Source organism: Tenrec ecaudatus, chromosome 8, assembly GCF_050624435.1.
Source record: "Tenrec ecaudatus isolate mTenEca1 chromosome 8, mTenEca1.hap1, whole genome shotgun sequence".
Taxonomy (NCBI): Eukaryota; Metazoa; Chordata; class Mammalia; order Afrosoricida; family Tenrecidae; genus Tenrec; species Tenrec ecaudatus.
Window position 1 is genome coordinate 83,437,813 of NC_134537.1, and position 15,318 is coordinate 83,453,130.

General features: G+C 43.3%; 1 protein-coding gene across 3 annotated transcripts in view; it reads left to right on the top strand.

Moving 5' to 3' along the window:
- The first annotated feature begins 594 nt into the window (after positions 1 to 594).
- The window catches only part of CCDC25 (coiled-coil domain containing 25), a 42,050-nt gene continuing 27,326 nt past the window's right edge, over positions 595 to 15,318 (top strand). Inside the window, exons 1-2 of one of the 3 annotated variants that reach the window (XM_075556474.1) lie at positions 595 to 722; positions 10,968 to 11,015. In XM_075556474.1, coding sequence (XP_075412589.1) covers positions 695 to 722; positions 10,968 to 11,015 — 76 coding nt within the window. In that variant the 5' untranslated portion in view covers positions 595 to 694. The remainder of the gene's footprint in view (positions 723 to 10,967; positions 11,016 to 15,318) is intronic. The other 2 variants (XM_075556476.1, XM_075556475.1) reach the window with 2 other exon arrangements.

The following is a 15,318-nucleotide window of genomic DNA, read 5'->3' on the forward strand; positions in this document are numbered from 1 at the left end:
TGAATGAATGGCTGTGAAGGAGGCGTTTCTGCTCTTAGGAGCAGAGAATTATCTGGTTAGCGAGAAAACAAAAAGGGGGAGAGGGGTTCACTGTTATCCAGCCAATGCTGACTCATAGGGACCCTACAGCGCAGGCTAGACTGCCCCTGTGAGTTTTCGGAACTCTAATTCATTACCCAAATAGAAAGTCCTGTCTATCGCCCGCGGGGCAAGAGGAAGAAAATAAATAAAGCTGGCAACCGTTAGAACCTCACCGGCTCCTGGGTTGCTTTGTTAGGTGACCCCAAATCGATTCCCACTCACAGGTTATGTGCAACAGGACACACGGCAGCATCGTCACAATGGCCGGTACGTTTGAACCCATTCTGGGGGTCCCTGGGCACAGATTATTTAAGTAAAGTCTGCCATTTTTCCCTTTCGACTTCTAAGAAGAGAAAGTTTTCCAAGCACCATTTGTCCTAGATGCACCTTACTCACTCCCTAGTCTATTTGTGACATCGCGACACCAATCCGCCCGCCCCGCCAGGAGGAAAAGTGGCGCCGACGGGCCGGCCTTATGACGTCAGCCCGCGGCCACCGGAAGTGGAAGGAGCAGTTCCGGAGGGCGGGCCGTCGCCGGGCGGGAGGCTGGTATCCGGAGCTACCCCGGCCAACGCTGCCACTCTGCGCGAGTCGCCGCGTCGCCAGCGGGACCATGGTGTTCTACTTCACCAGCTGCAGCGGTGAGTGGCGCTGGCACTTGCTGGGTTCCCCGGCGCGCCGGGGCTCCGAAACCCTCCCTCCCGGCCTCTGCGGAGCCTGGATCCCGCCCCGAGGCGCTGGGGCTTTCCCACCCTCCGCGCCCCCGGCCGTGTCCGTCTCTGGGGGCCATCCTCGGCCCCCAGGGTCACCTTCGCGACGGTTCTGGGGGCGTGGATGGGGGGTCCTCGCTCCTCCTCTCTGCATCGGGAGCTGTTCTCGTCCCCGGGTTTCCCAAAGACCCGTCGCTCCCTGGAACCGGGCATTTTGGGGCTTTTGCATGCCCAAGTTAGTTAATTTACAGTCGCTCTTCTGGGTGCCATCTGGTAAGTGTTCAGTTGGAGACGAGAGATGCCTTCCAATAACTGCTTCACCCAGCTGAGAAAGGGCTTTGGGGTTTGGGATATAACAAAGTATTAAAAAGACCCAGGAATGGCCACAAAAAGACCCAGGAATGCTCCAGACCTTAAAAAAGCGGTATGGGTATGTGCTAGTACTTTTGATTTATCTTAGGCTGAGGAAGATGGAATGCTCTTGTTAACAAACACACACACACACACGCTGAGGAAGATTGAATGCTTTTATATATATATGTATATATATGTATATATTTTTTCTCTCTCTCTCTCTCTCTCTCTCTCTCCCCCTTTCCCCCTCTCCCTCTCTCTCTCCCTTTTCTCCTCTCCCCCGAAATGCTGTTTCTCATCTTGGTCATTGCTCAGGTGCATCCTGTTCTTAATAGCTCAGTTCCCAGTTAACTATGTACTACATGATAGGCCTTGCTTTCCGCCCAAGATGCCTTTCCTACGTTAATACCACCCTGGGATTGTTTAAGTTTACCTCAGGGATCCCCTTAACATCCCAGGTATATGTTGATTTATTTATTTTAACAGTTTTATTAGACCTTCGTCCACATGGCATACAATTCAATAATTCCAACATCTCAAGAAGAGTTGTACAACTTCACCGAGTATACGTGTAGCACCGCATTTATCACATGATAGTAAATGAGTATAAACCCCTTGAGAGCCAGGATTTTCCATCCTGTTTCTCTGTCATAGTGCTTGGTGCATTTTAACCACCCCGACCAAACTAAACGAAACTCACTGCTGTAAAGTTGACGCAGATGCATAGTGATCTATCTATATAGGGTTTCTGAGCTTGTAAACCATCACAGGATAACCAACCTCATCTTTCTCCCAAGGAGCAGTAGCTGACGAATGCTTACCCAACAGCACCACCAGGGCAGCTGGTTTATATTAAAGCAGTTCGTGCTGTGGAAAAGCCAAAACTTACCTTTCATTTGTCTAACAAACATTTATTGAATATAATGAATGTCTAATCGTCTTGAGAACACAACCATTTGTGTCGCTCCTTTGCTCGTGGAACCATCCAGGAACACAGATTTTCACGTAAGCCGTACAGTGGGATGGTGAATAGAGGAATGTCACAGAGGTACTCCATCTGGTTTTGGCTGGCTGTTTATTCCTGCTAAACCAAACCAAACTCAACTGCCATTGAATAGACTTTAACTCAGAGACCCTGTAAGACAGAGTAGAATAGCCTCTTTAGGTTTCCAAGGTTTTCTATTTTCTCGGGAGCAGGAAGCCTCGTCTTTCTCCTGAGGAGCTGTTACTGGGTTCAGACTGCTGACCAACACGAAAAGCATCACGCCAAAGATGTCGTAAATTCTTTGAAGTCCTAGTTCCACACACGAAGTACACACAACGAAGTTGCCGTTGAGTCCATTTGTACTTATGGCTACCTCTTAATTAGAACTGTGTGCCCGAGGGCTTTGTACATAGATCTTCAGGCTTTTCTTCTTGGGCACCTGTGAATGGATTTGAACTGCTAGTGTTTTGTTAAGTAGGTGAGTACACAACCATTTATACCAGCCGGGGACTCTCATACCCACACAGATTTCCTGTTAAGAACGAGTGTCGTTCAGCACTTACGGATCCTGTTTTTCTCATTGATTTTCACTGCTTCCTACTGGGAAACCATTTGTCCTTAAATCTAATAAAACTAGTGTGTACAAATCTTTTAAATTGCCAAATGAAAATGATTACTCTTTCAGAAAAATAATAATAAAAACGAACATGTTCAAAGTCACCAGTCTTTGAAACCCACAGGGGAAATTCTGCTCTGTCCTGTAGTGTTGCTGTGAGTGAGGATTGATTTGATGGCAGTGGGGGTTTTTCTTTCTTTTTTTTTGTATATTAGCATTACAGTAACTTGAATATACAGAATTTTCAGGGAATTATTTCATGTGGATAGCCCAGGTTTTTAGTTAATTGGCTGCATGCTGCATAAAAATGGTTTTGAAAAATAGCAAAAATCCCTAGGAAGTTTGTTGCCTTTTGTTTTAAAATAAGAAGCCACTAACAAAAACATCTAGCGCCCCAGTGGCAGAGTGGGTTCCGCTTTGGGCTGCTAAGCTCAGGGTCAGCAGTTGGATCCCACGAGCTTTTCCAAGGGGAGAGATGAAGCTTTGTGCACCTGTAAAGAGTGACAGCCTCGCATACCCACAGCGGCAGCTCTACCCTGCTCCGGAGGGGGTTGCTGTGAGTTAGAATTGACTAGATAGCAGTGAATTGGTTTAACTCTAAAATCTAATTTATCTTCATGCTTTGATGTTGCCTTACAATAGACTAATACAGTATTTTTCAACCTGTGGGTCTCCGTCTCCAGGCAGTCTGCCCGCATGCGGATACACTCACATACGAGCACCCGGCGTGAAGACTGCTACACCATGCTTCACGACAATACTTCACTTATTTGTCATTACAAATAAAGATTTCACAATATATAATTGCATATTGTTTTGTGATGAATCACTATGCTTTCATTTTATTCAATTTGTAACAATGAAAATATATCCTAGGTAAATAAGGGGTCATCTAGCTCAGAAGCAACAAAATCCCACATGGAAGAAGCACAACAGCCTGTGCAATCACGAGGTGTCGAAGGGATCAGGTATCAGGCATCATCAGTCAAAAAAAAAATCATCTCATTGTGAATGAGCGGGAGTACGGAGTGGAAACCCATAGCCCATCTGTAGGCAACTGGGCATCCCCTTAAAAAAGGATCATGGGTCCCCCCCCAACTACCATGATCCGAATTCTGCCTTGCAAGTCTGGATAGAGCAGAGGTTGTACACTGGTGCAGATAGGAGCTGGAGGCACAGGGAATCCAGGGTAGATGATACCTTCAGGACCAGGGGTGTGAGGGGTGATACTGGGAGAGTATAGGGTGAGTGGTTTGGAAAGGGGGAACTGATTTCAAGGATCTACATGTGACCTCTTCCCTGGGGGACAGACAACAGAGAAGGGGGTGAAGGGAGACGCCGGATAGGGCAAGATATGACAAAATAATAATCTATAAATTATCAAGGGCTCATGAGAGGGGGTATCGGGGAGGGAGGGGGAAAAAAAAGAGGACCTGATGCAAACGGCTTAGGTGAGAGCAAATGCTTTGAAAATGATGAGGGCAAAGAATGTATGGATGTGCTTTATACAATTGATGTATGTATATGTATGGATTGTGATAAGAGTTGTATGAGCCCCTAATAAAATGTTTAAAAAAGAAAAGGATCACGGGGAGGAGAGAAGCCAATTAATGTACAGTGTAGCAACAATGAAACATACAACTTTCCTCTAGTTCCTAAATGCTTCCTCCCCACCCACTATCATGAACCCAGTTCTACCTTACAAATCTGGTTAGACCAAATGTACACTGGTATAGATAGGAATTGGAAACGGAATCCAGGATGGATGGTCTCTTCAGGACAGTGGTGAGAGTGGCGATACAGGGAGAGTGGAGGGAGGGTGAGGTGGAAACGGGGAACTGATTACAAGGATCTACATATAACCTCCCTGGGGAATGGACAATAGAAAGTGGGTGATGGGAGATGTTGGACAGTGTAAAATATGACAAAATAATTTATAAATTATGAGGGAGGGGGAAGTAAGGAGGGAGGGGAGAAAATGAGCTGATGCTAGGGGCTTAAGTGGAGAGCAAATGTTTTGAGAATGATGAGGACAATGAATGTACAAATGTGCTTTACACGATTGATGTATGTATGGATTATGATAAGAGTTGTATGAGCCCCTAATAAATGATTTTAAAAAAAGAAAATACATCCTGCTTATCAGATATTTACATGACGATTCATTACCGTTGCAAAATGACAGTGATGAAGTAGCAATGAAAATAATTTTATGGTTGGGGGATACAACATGAGGAACTGTGTGAAAAGGTCTCAGCATTAGGAAGGTGAGAACCACTGTTTTCAAAGAACATTAGCTGTACTGTGTTTCCTGGATCAGGTTTAATTCCATCTATGTCACAAAATTTCTACATTTAGTTTGTTACATGACATGTACTATTACTAATTTACTCTGCTAATTAGGGATTTTTCATAGCATCTCTGCAATTGGATTGATGTTTCATATACTTGAGTTAGGATTTTATCAAAATTATCAGTACCTAGTCAACTGTTATTTCATGAGAATATCAAATGTACCAGAGTAATTCAGTTTACTTTTTCTTCATTCCTTTTTTTGTTTTGACATTTCAGACTTCCAAATGTTCCCCCAAATAGTGAAAGGTTAAGAGAGAGAGAGAGAGAGAGAGAGTGTGTGTGTGTGTGTGTGTGTGTGTGTGTGTGTGTGTGTGTGTGTGTGTAGAAAATAGCAAATTAGAATGTCATTGAACAATGACTACCCATATAATTCAGTGACATTGATGATATTTTTTGTCGTGTGTCAACATTTTTATTATTTCCATTCTGCTTGTTCTGTTTTCATCAAGCTCTCCTTGTCCTCCCTTACCCACCCTCTCAGGTTTGGTCAAGGATGCTGTTACTTATTTTATACTCTGTCTTTGGGCTGGGAGGTGGCCACATCGAGTGTTTGGAGTTCCAAGTTTAAAGCGCATCCCAGGGCCATGGTCTGGAAGTGCTTGTTAGAGTAGTAAGTTTGACCTTTATCAAGGATGAATTTTGTTTGCATATTTATTCTGGGACTTTGTAATGTGTCACTGGTCAGAATGGTCAGTATGGTAGCTCTGCGGGTCTCATGGTAGGTGAGGCTATGGTTTGTGTAGACCATTAACTCACTCATTGCCATCAAGTCGATTTTGACTCCTAGTGATCCGATAGGGCAGAGTAGAACTTCCCCTGTGGGTTTCCAAAACTGTGTAGGAGTAAAAAGCCTCATCTTCCTTTATGGAGTGACTGCTGGTTTCAAACTGCTGACCCTCTGGTTAGCAGCCCAGTGCATACATAACCTACTAATTGCACTACGGCTCCCTTTTCAGAAAAATTGGGGAAGTAAGAGCGTTATCAAACATACTACTCCTAAAGATTTCCCTCCCCTTCCCAATCTAAGGTTCTCTTTTCACTCTTTTGATAGAGTGTTTTAATGAGCGTGTTTAATTTGGGGGAGGCCTGGTTGCTCACATGTTCATAGTTGTGGGTGGTAATCTGTTAGTGAAGACAATTAGGGCCACGGTTTTGTCTGGTACCTTCCAGGAACTTCTAGCTTTATCTTTACCACTTGGATCCATTTGAGTTAGTTGTGTGTTCAGTGTTAGGGTTTTCATTTTTCTGCAGACCAAAGTCCAGTTTGGCCAGCACTCTTAGTTAAACTGCTGCTTCTCCATGGACTGGACTTTGATCCTTGTTGAATATCAGTAGCCCTTGCATGGGTGGATTTATTGCTGTGTTCTCAGTTCCACTCCCCTGGTCTAGGTGTCTGCCATTAGACTAGTACTAGGCTGCTTAACTACTGTGGCTGCGTATTATGTTTTTAGACCAAATAGCGTGCAGCCTCCTACGTTGCTCTCCAATACTGCTCTGGATACGTGTCGTCTCTTTCCTTTTCATATGCCCTTAGTGGTATGTGTTTTCCCATTTTGGTAAAGGATGGCGTTGGATTGGGATTGTAGTTTCCTTGGGTAGTATTGACATTCTCACAATGATAAGCCTTCCAGTCCATACGCATGGAATGGTTTTTCATTCATGCAAGTCACTTCTAGTTTCTTGAAGTAGTGTTGTATAGTTTTCATTGTGTAGTTCTTTTACAACCTTGACTAGGTGTATTCCTAGACATTTTATCTTTTTTGGAGCCTGTTGTAAATAGCATACCAACTCTTTGTCGCCTATCTCGCTGTCCTACATTTTACGATTACCGTAATGGTAAAACATCTATTTGACTGTTTTGTGCATTAATGTTTTAAGTTAGTAATGATTTAAGTCCCATGCCAAGGTCTGAGACTAAAATAATGTTGACTGTGAAGGTGTAGGTTATGTATCAACTTGGTTGGACAGTAATTCTTGGTGGTTTGGCAGTTATATAATGGTGTCATTTGGCAGTTATGTAATGCTATAATCACCCTCCATTTTGCTTAATGCTGATTTTTGTATAATGTTCTGGTCTTTGGAACTTAACAAGTCAATTATGAGGAGCAGGTGTATATTTCCTGGTTTTCTCCTCTATGTTAGTGTAGTGGGACCGAACTGAGTTTTGTGTTGATTTTGTATCCTGCCATTTGGCTGACTCCTGTTAGATCCATTAGCTTTCTTGTGGAATCTCTGTGGATAGAGATTTACTTCTTTTCAATTTTAATGCCCTTGCCATTACTGCCTTGGCTAGGATTCCCTGTACAAAAAATGGTGATAGTAAAAGACTTTTTGTATATACTTCTAGATTCTCTAAAAACTAACATTTCATCACATATGCCTATCTCTTTCTCCTCCCCTTCTCTCTCTCCTTCATGTTTACACACTCTATCACAGGCTTTTTTCCTGAACTATTTGTTAGGAAAGTTGTAGTGTATCAAGATATACATCATGCGAAATTCCAGAAAGCAAGGGAATTCTCTTACTAAAATATGTTTAGAAATTAACAAAATTGGGAAATTCATGTTAAAATTAGGAAATTAATATATCAACAGGCTATGCTCCGATTTAATCAGTGTCCTAATAAGTATATAAAGCAGAAGAAAATTATGAACCATATATTTCATTCCAGGCATCATTACTCTTGAGCCTCCTTTCATACTGAACAGTGGCAACATTGTGTCTCATAATATTATTACAGTTTTTGAAGAATTATATTGTAGGACACCTTCATTTTGGGCTTCTCGACATGATGGTCTCACCTCATTTTATAGGCCAGCGATCAACGCTCTTTTCTCATTCTCGGTTGTAATTTTAGGTAAGCTTTTCCTTTATAGTGACTTTATTTTTTCTTCAATTCTTAATAGTGGTTTTGCTCTGATGGTAGTTCTGAGCAATTACCCAAGATAACGATTGCTAACAGGTGTTACATCCTATATCCTGCCAGTCGTATAAAGACAATGAACCTGTGTCTAAAACAGGTACATAGTACTGGTATTCCTTCAAGGGAGCTTCGAAAAGTTTGTGGAAAAATGGAATTTAAAATAATGAAAAATTTCCATGAACTCTTTGAAGCCCCCTAGGATAGTTTAGTCATTTTTAACTTTTATTATTTTTAATCATTTTATTAGGGACTCGTATAATTCTTACCACAACCCATACATCCATCTATTGTGTCAGGCACATTTGTATATTTGTTTCCATCATCATTCTCAAAACATTTTCTTTCTACTTGAGCCTTTGGTATCAGCTCCTCAATTTTCCCCTCCCTTCCCTGCCTCCCTCCCTCACGAACCCTTGATAATTTAATTTTTAAAAATTCATGTCTTACACTGTCCAACATCTCCCTTCACCCACTTTTCTGTTTTCTGTCCCCCAGGGAGGAGGGTTATATGTAGATCCTTGTGATCGGTCCCCCTTTTTACCCCACCTTTCCCCCTACCCTCCTGGTATCTCTCTACTCATTGGTTCTGAGGGGTTTATCTGTCCTGGATGCCCTGTGTTTCCAGCTCTGATCTGTACCAGTGTACATACTCTGGTTTAGCCGGATTTGTAAGGTAGAATTGGGATCATGATAAGCGGGAGTGGGGAGGGGTGAGGAAGCATTAAAGAACTAGAGGAAAGTTGTATGTTTCATCAGTGCTACACTGCACCCTGACTGGATCATCTCCCTGCGACCACTCTGTAAGGGGATGTCTAATTGCCTATAGATGGGCTTTGGGTCCCCACTCTGCAGTCTCCCTTATTCACAATGATATGATTTTTTTGTTCTTTGATGCCTGATACCTTTAACACCTTTTGATCACACAGGCTGGTATGCTTCTTCCGTGTAGGCTTTGTTGCTTCTCAGCTAGATGGTCACTTGTTTATCTTCAAGCCTTCAAGACCCCAGACACTATCTTTTGATAGCTGGGCACTATCAGCTTTCTTCACCACATTTGCTTATGCACCCATTTGTCTTCGGCAATCATGTCGGGAAGGTGAGCATCATGGAATGCCCGTTTAATAGAACAAAGTGTTCTTGTATGGAGGGAGTACTTGAGTGGAGGCCCAATGTCCATCTGCTACATAAATAAGTCATTTATTTTTTATAGGTTGATCCTACTGAACACAGATAAACAAAAATACTACTTTGCTACTCATTGTTTTCAGTGTGCATTGTTTTGTTTTTAATGGGTCTTGTTTATGGGTGGGTGGTGTAGAACTGCCCACATGGTTTCAAAGGGAAGCGGAGAGCGGAGCAGCTGGGGGGATTTTGAACCATTGGTCTTTCCTGTAGAAATTGAGTGCCCCTGTGCCTCTAGGTGTCCCTGTGAGCAAGCTTAAGTTTCTGCTGTTAGTAAGTATTTCTGCCAGCTAGTCAGTAGAGATAGTCATGTTGTTTCCAAATAACAAATGATTGTAGTCACTGTAACTGGGGTCACTGAAAGAAATGGGTACACTTCATGTCTAAGAGAGGCACCTGGGCTCTCAGTCCTGAAAGAGTTCCTCTCTTAAGAATGATGAGCTTTGGGTGTGAACAGCTGGCTTCCTGGCTGCCAGCACTCCACTTCGTGTGAGTCATGTGCTCAGGAGCCACTGCCGACAGGCTGCCCTGCCCAGCAACTGTGAACCCAATTTAGGCCAGACGATCTTGAAAACCCAGCAACCAGCTATAGTTTCCACTGGAAACAGCCTTTGTGTGATTCCTGGTTGAAGATACTCAAGTGAAAATATACCACCTCAGTAAAGCAAATAGCATTCCTGAGACAGGAAGGCAAGAACTACAGCCGGAAGAAATAATGATTTGTGTAGTATGGTGGTTCCTAACCTTGACTTCACATTTCAGTCACTTAGAGAACTTTTGAAAAGCACCAGTGCTCACCCCATCCTTTCAGAGATGTGGATTTAGTTGGTCCAAGATGAAGCTGAGACACAGGTGAGTTAATTTATAATCACAGAGGGTGGCAGTACAGTGGCTAACGTTCCTGACTGCAAACTGAGAGGTCAGTGGTTTGAGCTTCCCAACAATTCCGTGATCTGCTCCCATAAATAGTGTGACCTGTGGGCCAGGTCTGCTCTGCCCTACAGGGCAGCTAGGGGTCAGAATCAGCTAGAATGCACGCCAGCACCAGCACCACGTATAGTTCTCTGCAAGGTGTAGGAAGCCCATTGTATAGGCTAGCTGACCTAGGATATGACTGATACAGACTAAATTAAGCAAGCTAACATTTGGTTAAGTATAGGAACCTGTTTTTAAGTGCTGAGGGTGTGCAGGTGTTTTGTTTTTTCTCTTCCGTCTCTTGAGAAAGGCAAAAGTATAGGGCTGGAAATTGTGTTCAACGGTGTAAGTGGTTGGGGAGTCGTGGTGGCACAGTGGTTATGCGTTGTGCTTCTAACCTCAGGATCAGCAGTGTGGAACTACCAGCCACTCCAAGAGAAAAAAACGAGACTTTCTATTACCATTAGGAGTTACAGTCCCTGCATTCCGCAGAGGCAGTTCTACCGTGTCCTAAGGCTGCTATGAGTCTGAAACGACTCGGTTGCAGTGGGTGATGTGAGTAGCCATCTATGTGTCAGCTGACTGTTTGTATAGGGGCCAGATAGGCACCTTGTAAACCTTGTTAGCCCCATACAGCCTCCCTAACTCGCACTTCTCCCCACCAGCAACTTTTAAAGGTGTCAAAGCAGTTGAGTGGATGTTCAGGTACAAGGAGCAGGTTGGATTTGGCCCAAGGGCCATAATTGCTAACACTTGATCTAAGCATTTAGCACTTGTTTTTTTCTTATGAAATTGCTTTGTTGGTGACAATTAATTTATCTAATTATGTTTTTATTTTTGTTTTAGCCAGCTCATCTGCTTACACTATTTACATGGGAAAGGATAAATATGAAAGTAAGTTTTCAAAACCATTTGTTTTTGAAATTTCCAGCAGATAAATGTTAATTGTGTTTTCCACCATGGTCTGATGGATACGAGTGTTCAGTAAAATACTTTGGTAAATCCGCCTTTGAGAAATAGGTCACAGCTCGTGGGAACCCTATGTTACTGTTTTGATGTTTGTCGTTAGGTAACATAGAGCCCGTGTTGACCCATAGCGACCCCATTGGCTTGGCCAAAACTTTGCCTTCTGTAGAATCCAGTTAATACCAGATAGTGTTTGAGTTCACTCAGCCATCTGATTAGAAATTTTACAAAGAGGTGATATCTTTTGATTTAAGATGATATAAGTCAAAGATTAACCTGTGTTCATTTAGATTTAAAAAATCCTTTCTGGTTTGGTCTTTGAAAAACCATTTTGATGCATTTTTGCCACGTTTAAGTCTAGTGGAAACCTTTTGTTTTTTAAATGGCTGGAGGTATCTCTTTCTGAGTCATGAAATGTTACAGTTCAATCTTTTTCAAACTTTTGAGACTACAGTTCTCAGTGTGATGTACATTTTCAGATAAGTAAAGTTTACAAAATACTGTGTGTTGTGCCCTGACTTCCTAGTGTGTTTTAATTTTGACTCACTAATGACTTACACTCGGTGCGGTCCAGTGATTTTGATTTGTGGTCAGTGTAGGACAGAGTCGCACTGCCCTGGGGCTTTCGAACGGCCTGTCTGTCTGTTAACAGCCCAGCTTAGCCCACTGCACCCCCACGTCCTCTCCCTAGTGGAAGGGGAGTCGAAACCTGCAGCTCTCTGGTCAGTCTCAGCTCCTAGTGGGTGACCCCTATGTGTCAGAGTAGAACTGCACTCCACAGGGCTTTCAGTGACAATTCGCTTCCAGAAATAGATTACCAGTCCCCCCTCCCCCCCCAAATTAACAAACAAACGCAGCATTAAGCGATAGCCATTTTGCCTACTTAAGTGAGAGGAGTGGAGAGAGACGGGCTCCCTGCTCTGTAAAGAGCTCCTCTTGGGGGCTTGCCGAGCCCGCTCTACCATGTCCCATAGGCTCGCCGTGAGTCGGCATCCACTCGATGGCAATGAGCGAGACAGTGACAAGATCTGAGAGCAAAGTGCAGCTTAGCCTTTTGATGATCTGGGGAGTGGCGAGATTACAGCCCCAATTCCCAGACTGCAACGTCGCGGCGTGTAGCAAAGAACTGCCGCCGGTGAGCTAGGAGACAGTGACCAAATCGTTCTTCTTCAAGTTTGGAAACGCAGCTGCTCTGCTCACGGGACTTGGGCAATGTTTTGGGGAAGGCCTGAGTTGAGGATCAGTCCATCACCACAGTAACCTGTCTCAGGACATCATGTGGACTTTTCTACCGCGCCATTCCCGGACCTTGGAGGTATGCAAGGTCTCCCTGTACTTTCCTCCGCTTCCCTGCGACGCCCTCAGAACAGGGTTGTCACCGTTTTCCGACTTCAGCTTCCACCACCCAGGCTGACCCACACGACAGTTCTCACCTGAAGCCATGGCCTGCCTACAAGGTCGGCTATCACTCCCCAGTTCATAACACTCCCTATCAAAGGCCCTCCCCACCGGAAGCGAAGCACACAGACCCTGTGAGGTATTCAGGGAGGAAGTTTCATTTGTGATTTTACAGTGTGCACTATGCACACACAAAAGTAAGCTTGGCAGCGCCAGGTCCTAGTACCAGCATGTGCTACCGAAGCCGAAGGGGGTGCGGAGGGTAAGTGTGACTGGAGCAGGAGTTGGGAAGACTGGAGTGCATAAGGAGGGGCCTAGGTCATCAGTTCTCAACCTGTGGGTCGCGACCCCTGTAGGAGTTGAACAATAACAGTAGCAAAATCAGTTGCTAAGTAGCAATGAAAATAATTTTATGGTTGGGGGTCACCACAACATAAAGGGTTTTGATATGAGGAAGGTTGAGAATCACTGGCCTAGATTGTAGGCTCCTTTAAATGTCTTGTAGGAATTTATAGAGAGAGATTTCTAGAACCCCAAGGAATCGAATTTGGCTGTCATTAAATTATACAAATTCAGAAATACAAGTAAAGCTAAAATGCTTCTTGCTTTGGGCATTCGACATGTACCATTTAGTGGCATGGATGACATTCTTTTAACTACGCCACCTTTCTCCCCTCCTCTGTGTCATTCTCTGCCAGGCCGCCCCTTTACAGCAGCCTCTTCCCCAGCACCCTCGCTCGTGACGCTGTTTCTAGGAGCCCGATGACACTGACTCAGGAGTAGATCCAACAGCCTCTGGGTCTGTTCTTTTTATTGGCCTGCAGGTGCCATCAGGGAGGCCCGACTGAAGAAAAGAGATTTCTGTTTCCCTCCACTTTTCCGGATGATCCTTGAGCTGTTGGCTCTGTTGTTTCTTTTTTTGTTTTATCTATCTATTTATTTTATTAATCATTTTATTAGGGGCTCATACAACTCGGATCACAGTCCATACATACATCAATTTGTAAAGCACATCTGTACTCGTATTTCTTTTTGGTAGTGGGACTACTGGCTTTGTTGTTTCTATTGAAGCTGGTGGGAAGCTCTTCCAAAACTCATGGTGTCTGTAATTGCTGAGAGTACCCTTATCCAGGAATTCACATCTTTTTACTTAGCTAGACCATCAATAACACATTCAAGTTATGTAGATTGTATATTCTCGGGTACATTTAAAATCATTTATTTGCCTTAATCTTTTAAAATTAGTATTTAAGTGATACATTGGATAACATTTTTCTCTCAGACACAATTAGTTTTTATTAATATAGCTGTTAGAACTATATGCTCGTGTTACTATTCTGAAGTGATGTACAAGGATAAGTCAAAAAGAATTGCTGCAAAAATCTTAGAAACTTATTAAACAAAAATAGCAAGATGTCAAGCTGTTGCTTCCTGACATTACCGTCAAAAACAATGCAACAAACAAACCCAGCAGCAACCAACCTCACTACCAGAGTAGATTCTGAGTCACGCAACCGTAGAGGACAGATGGAATTGCACCTTGAGGTTTCTGAGGCTGCATGTCTCTATGGGAGCAGATGCCCTCATCTTCCTTGCAGGCAGCATCTGGTAGGCACCCAGCTGCTGAGCTTGTGCTGAGCTTGAGCCTGGCACATAACCCACTGCGGCCCCAGGGCTCCTGGCAGTCTCCATCCAGGTCTCTACACTTCTGAAGCCAGTTTTCCACCTCTAATCCTTTCTTGGGGAATTCTGTGTTCTTCAGTTTACGCCATGTCCACGTGGCAGCTTGGGCATCCCTGAGAGACTCAAATTGTGTACTGGAGTATCCGCTGACTTCTCTGCCTTGAGTTAACCTAGCCTGGCAGATGCCCTGTTTCGATTGGACTATGCTCTCATTGGACTGGGGATCATATTGGTAAATCCATGACTCATCCATGGTTATCATTTGTTCCAATCCTGTCTATTGATTTAATCTTGTTTAAAAGGCTGGAGGAAAGATCAGCTCCCTGAGCCAGCTGGTCTTCACGCAGGACTGGCTAAGGCCACTATGTTCACTTAAAATTGAAAATGCCAATCCATGTGAGAGGCCACCTTCAGTGACTGTCACATCAGTAGTAATCCCACAGTTGTCTTCTGCCAGTTCCTGAACTTCAGCTGTACTTTCTTCACTTGTTGCGGTTGACGGTTTTCCTTCGATTATCTTTGAGGGCTTCCCCGAGTCCCTTAAAACACTTTATTTAAAAATGGTTCTGTGTGAGACAGCATTCCTGTAAATGTTGGAAAAACATCACTGATCGGGGCAAGATGTCTACTTGAGTTTCATTAAAATTTTATTTTAACCTAGACTTAAATCACTTTGATCCATGGTACAAAAAGTAACTTTTATTGGAAGGTACTCTAACTAGGCTAAGAAAAGGGTATTACTGAGAGACCGTCTCTGCAGCCACCCCCTGGTCACAGAAACATGTTACTTTAAACGCACTTCGTTTGGGAGAAATCCTGTGTTGTGAGAATATGCCTGCAGGAATAAGGACAGCTTTATTTTTTAACGTTATTAACGTATTTATAATTGTAAACAACCCAAGCGTCAGCAGTAGAGACATTCACTGCATTATGGAATTAAGTAGTCATTATTTCCAAAGAGCTTGAAAATATTTGTTTTTAAGTATATAATTAAAAGTGCCAAATACTATGAGAATGTTATTATTAAAAATATCAGTTCCCTACCCTCTCAGAGAAAACTACTTTGACCTCTTTTAGCTGTTGGCATATGAATTTTTTCCCAAAGGTGACAGAATTTTTGTTGATTATAATTTTATTTTTTAAAATATTT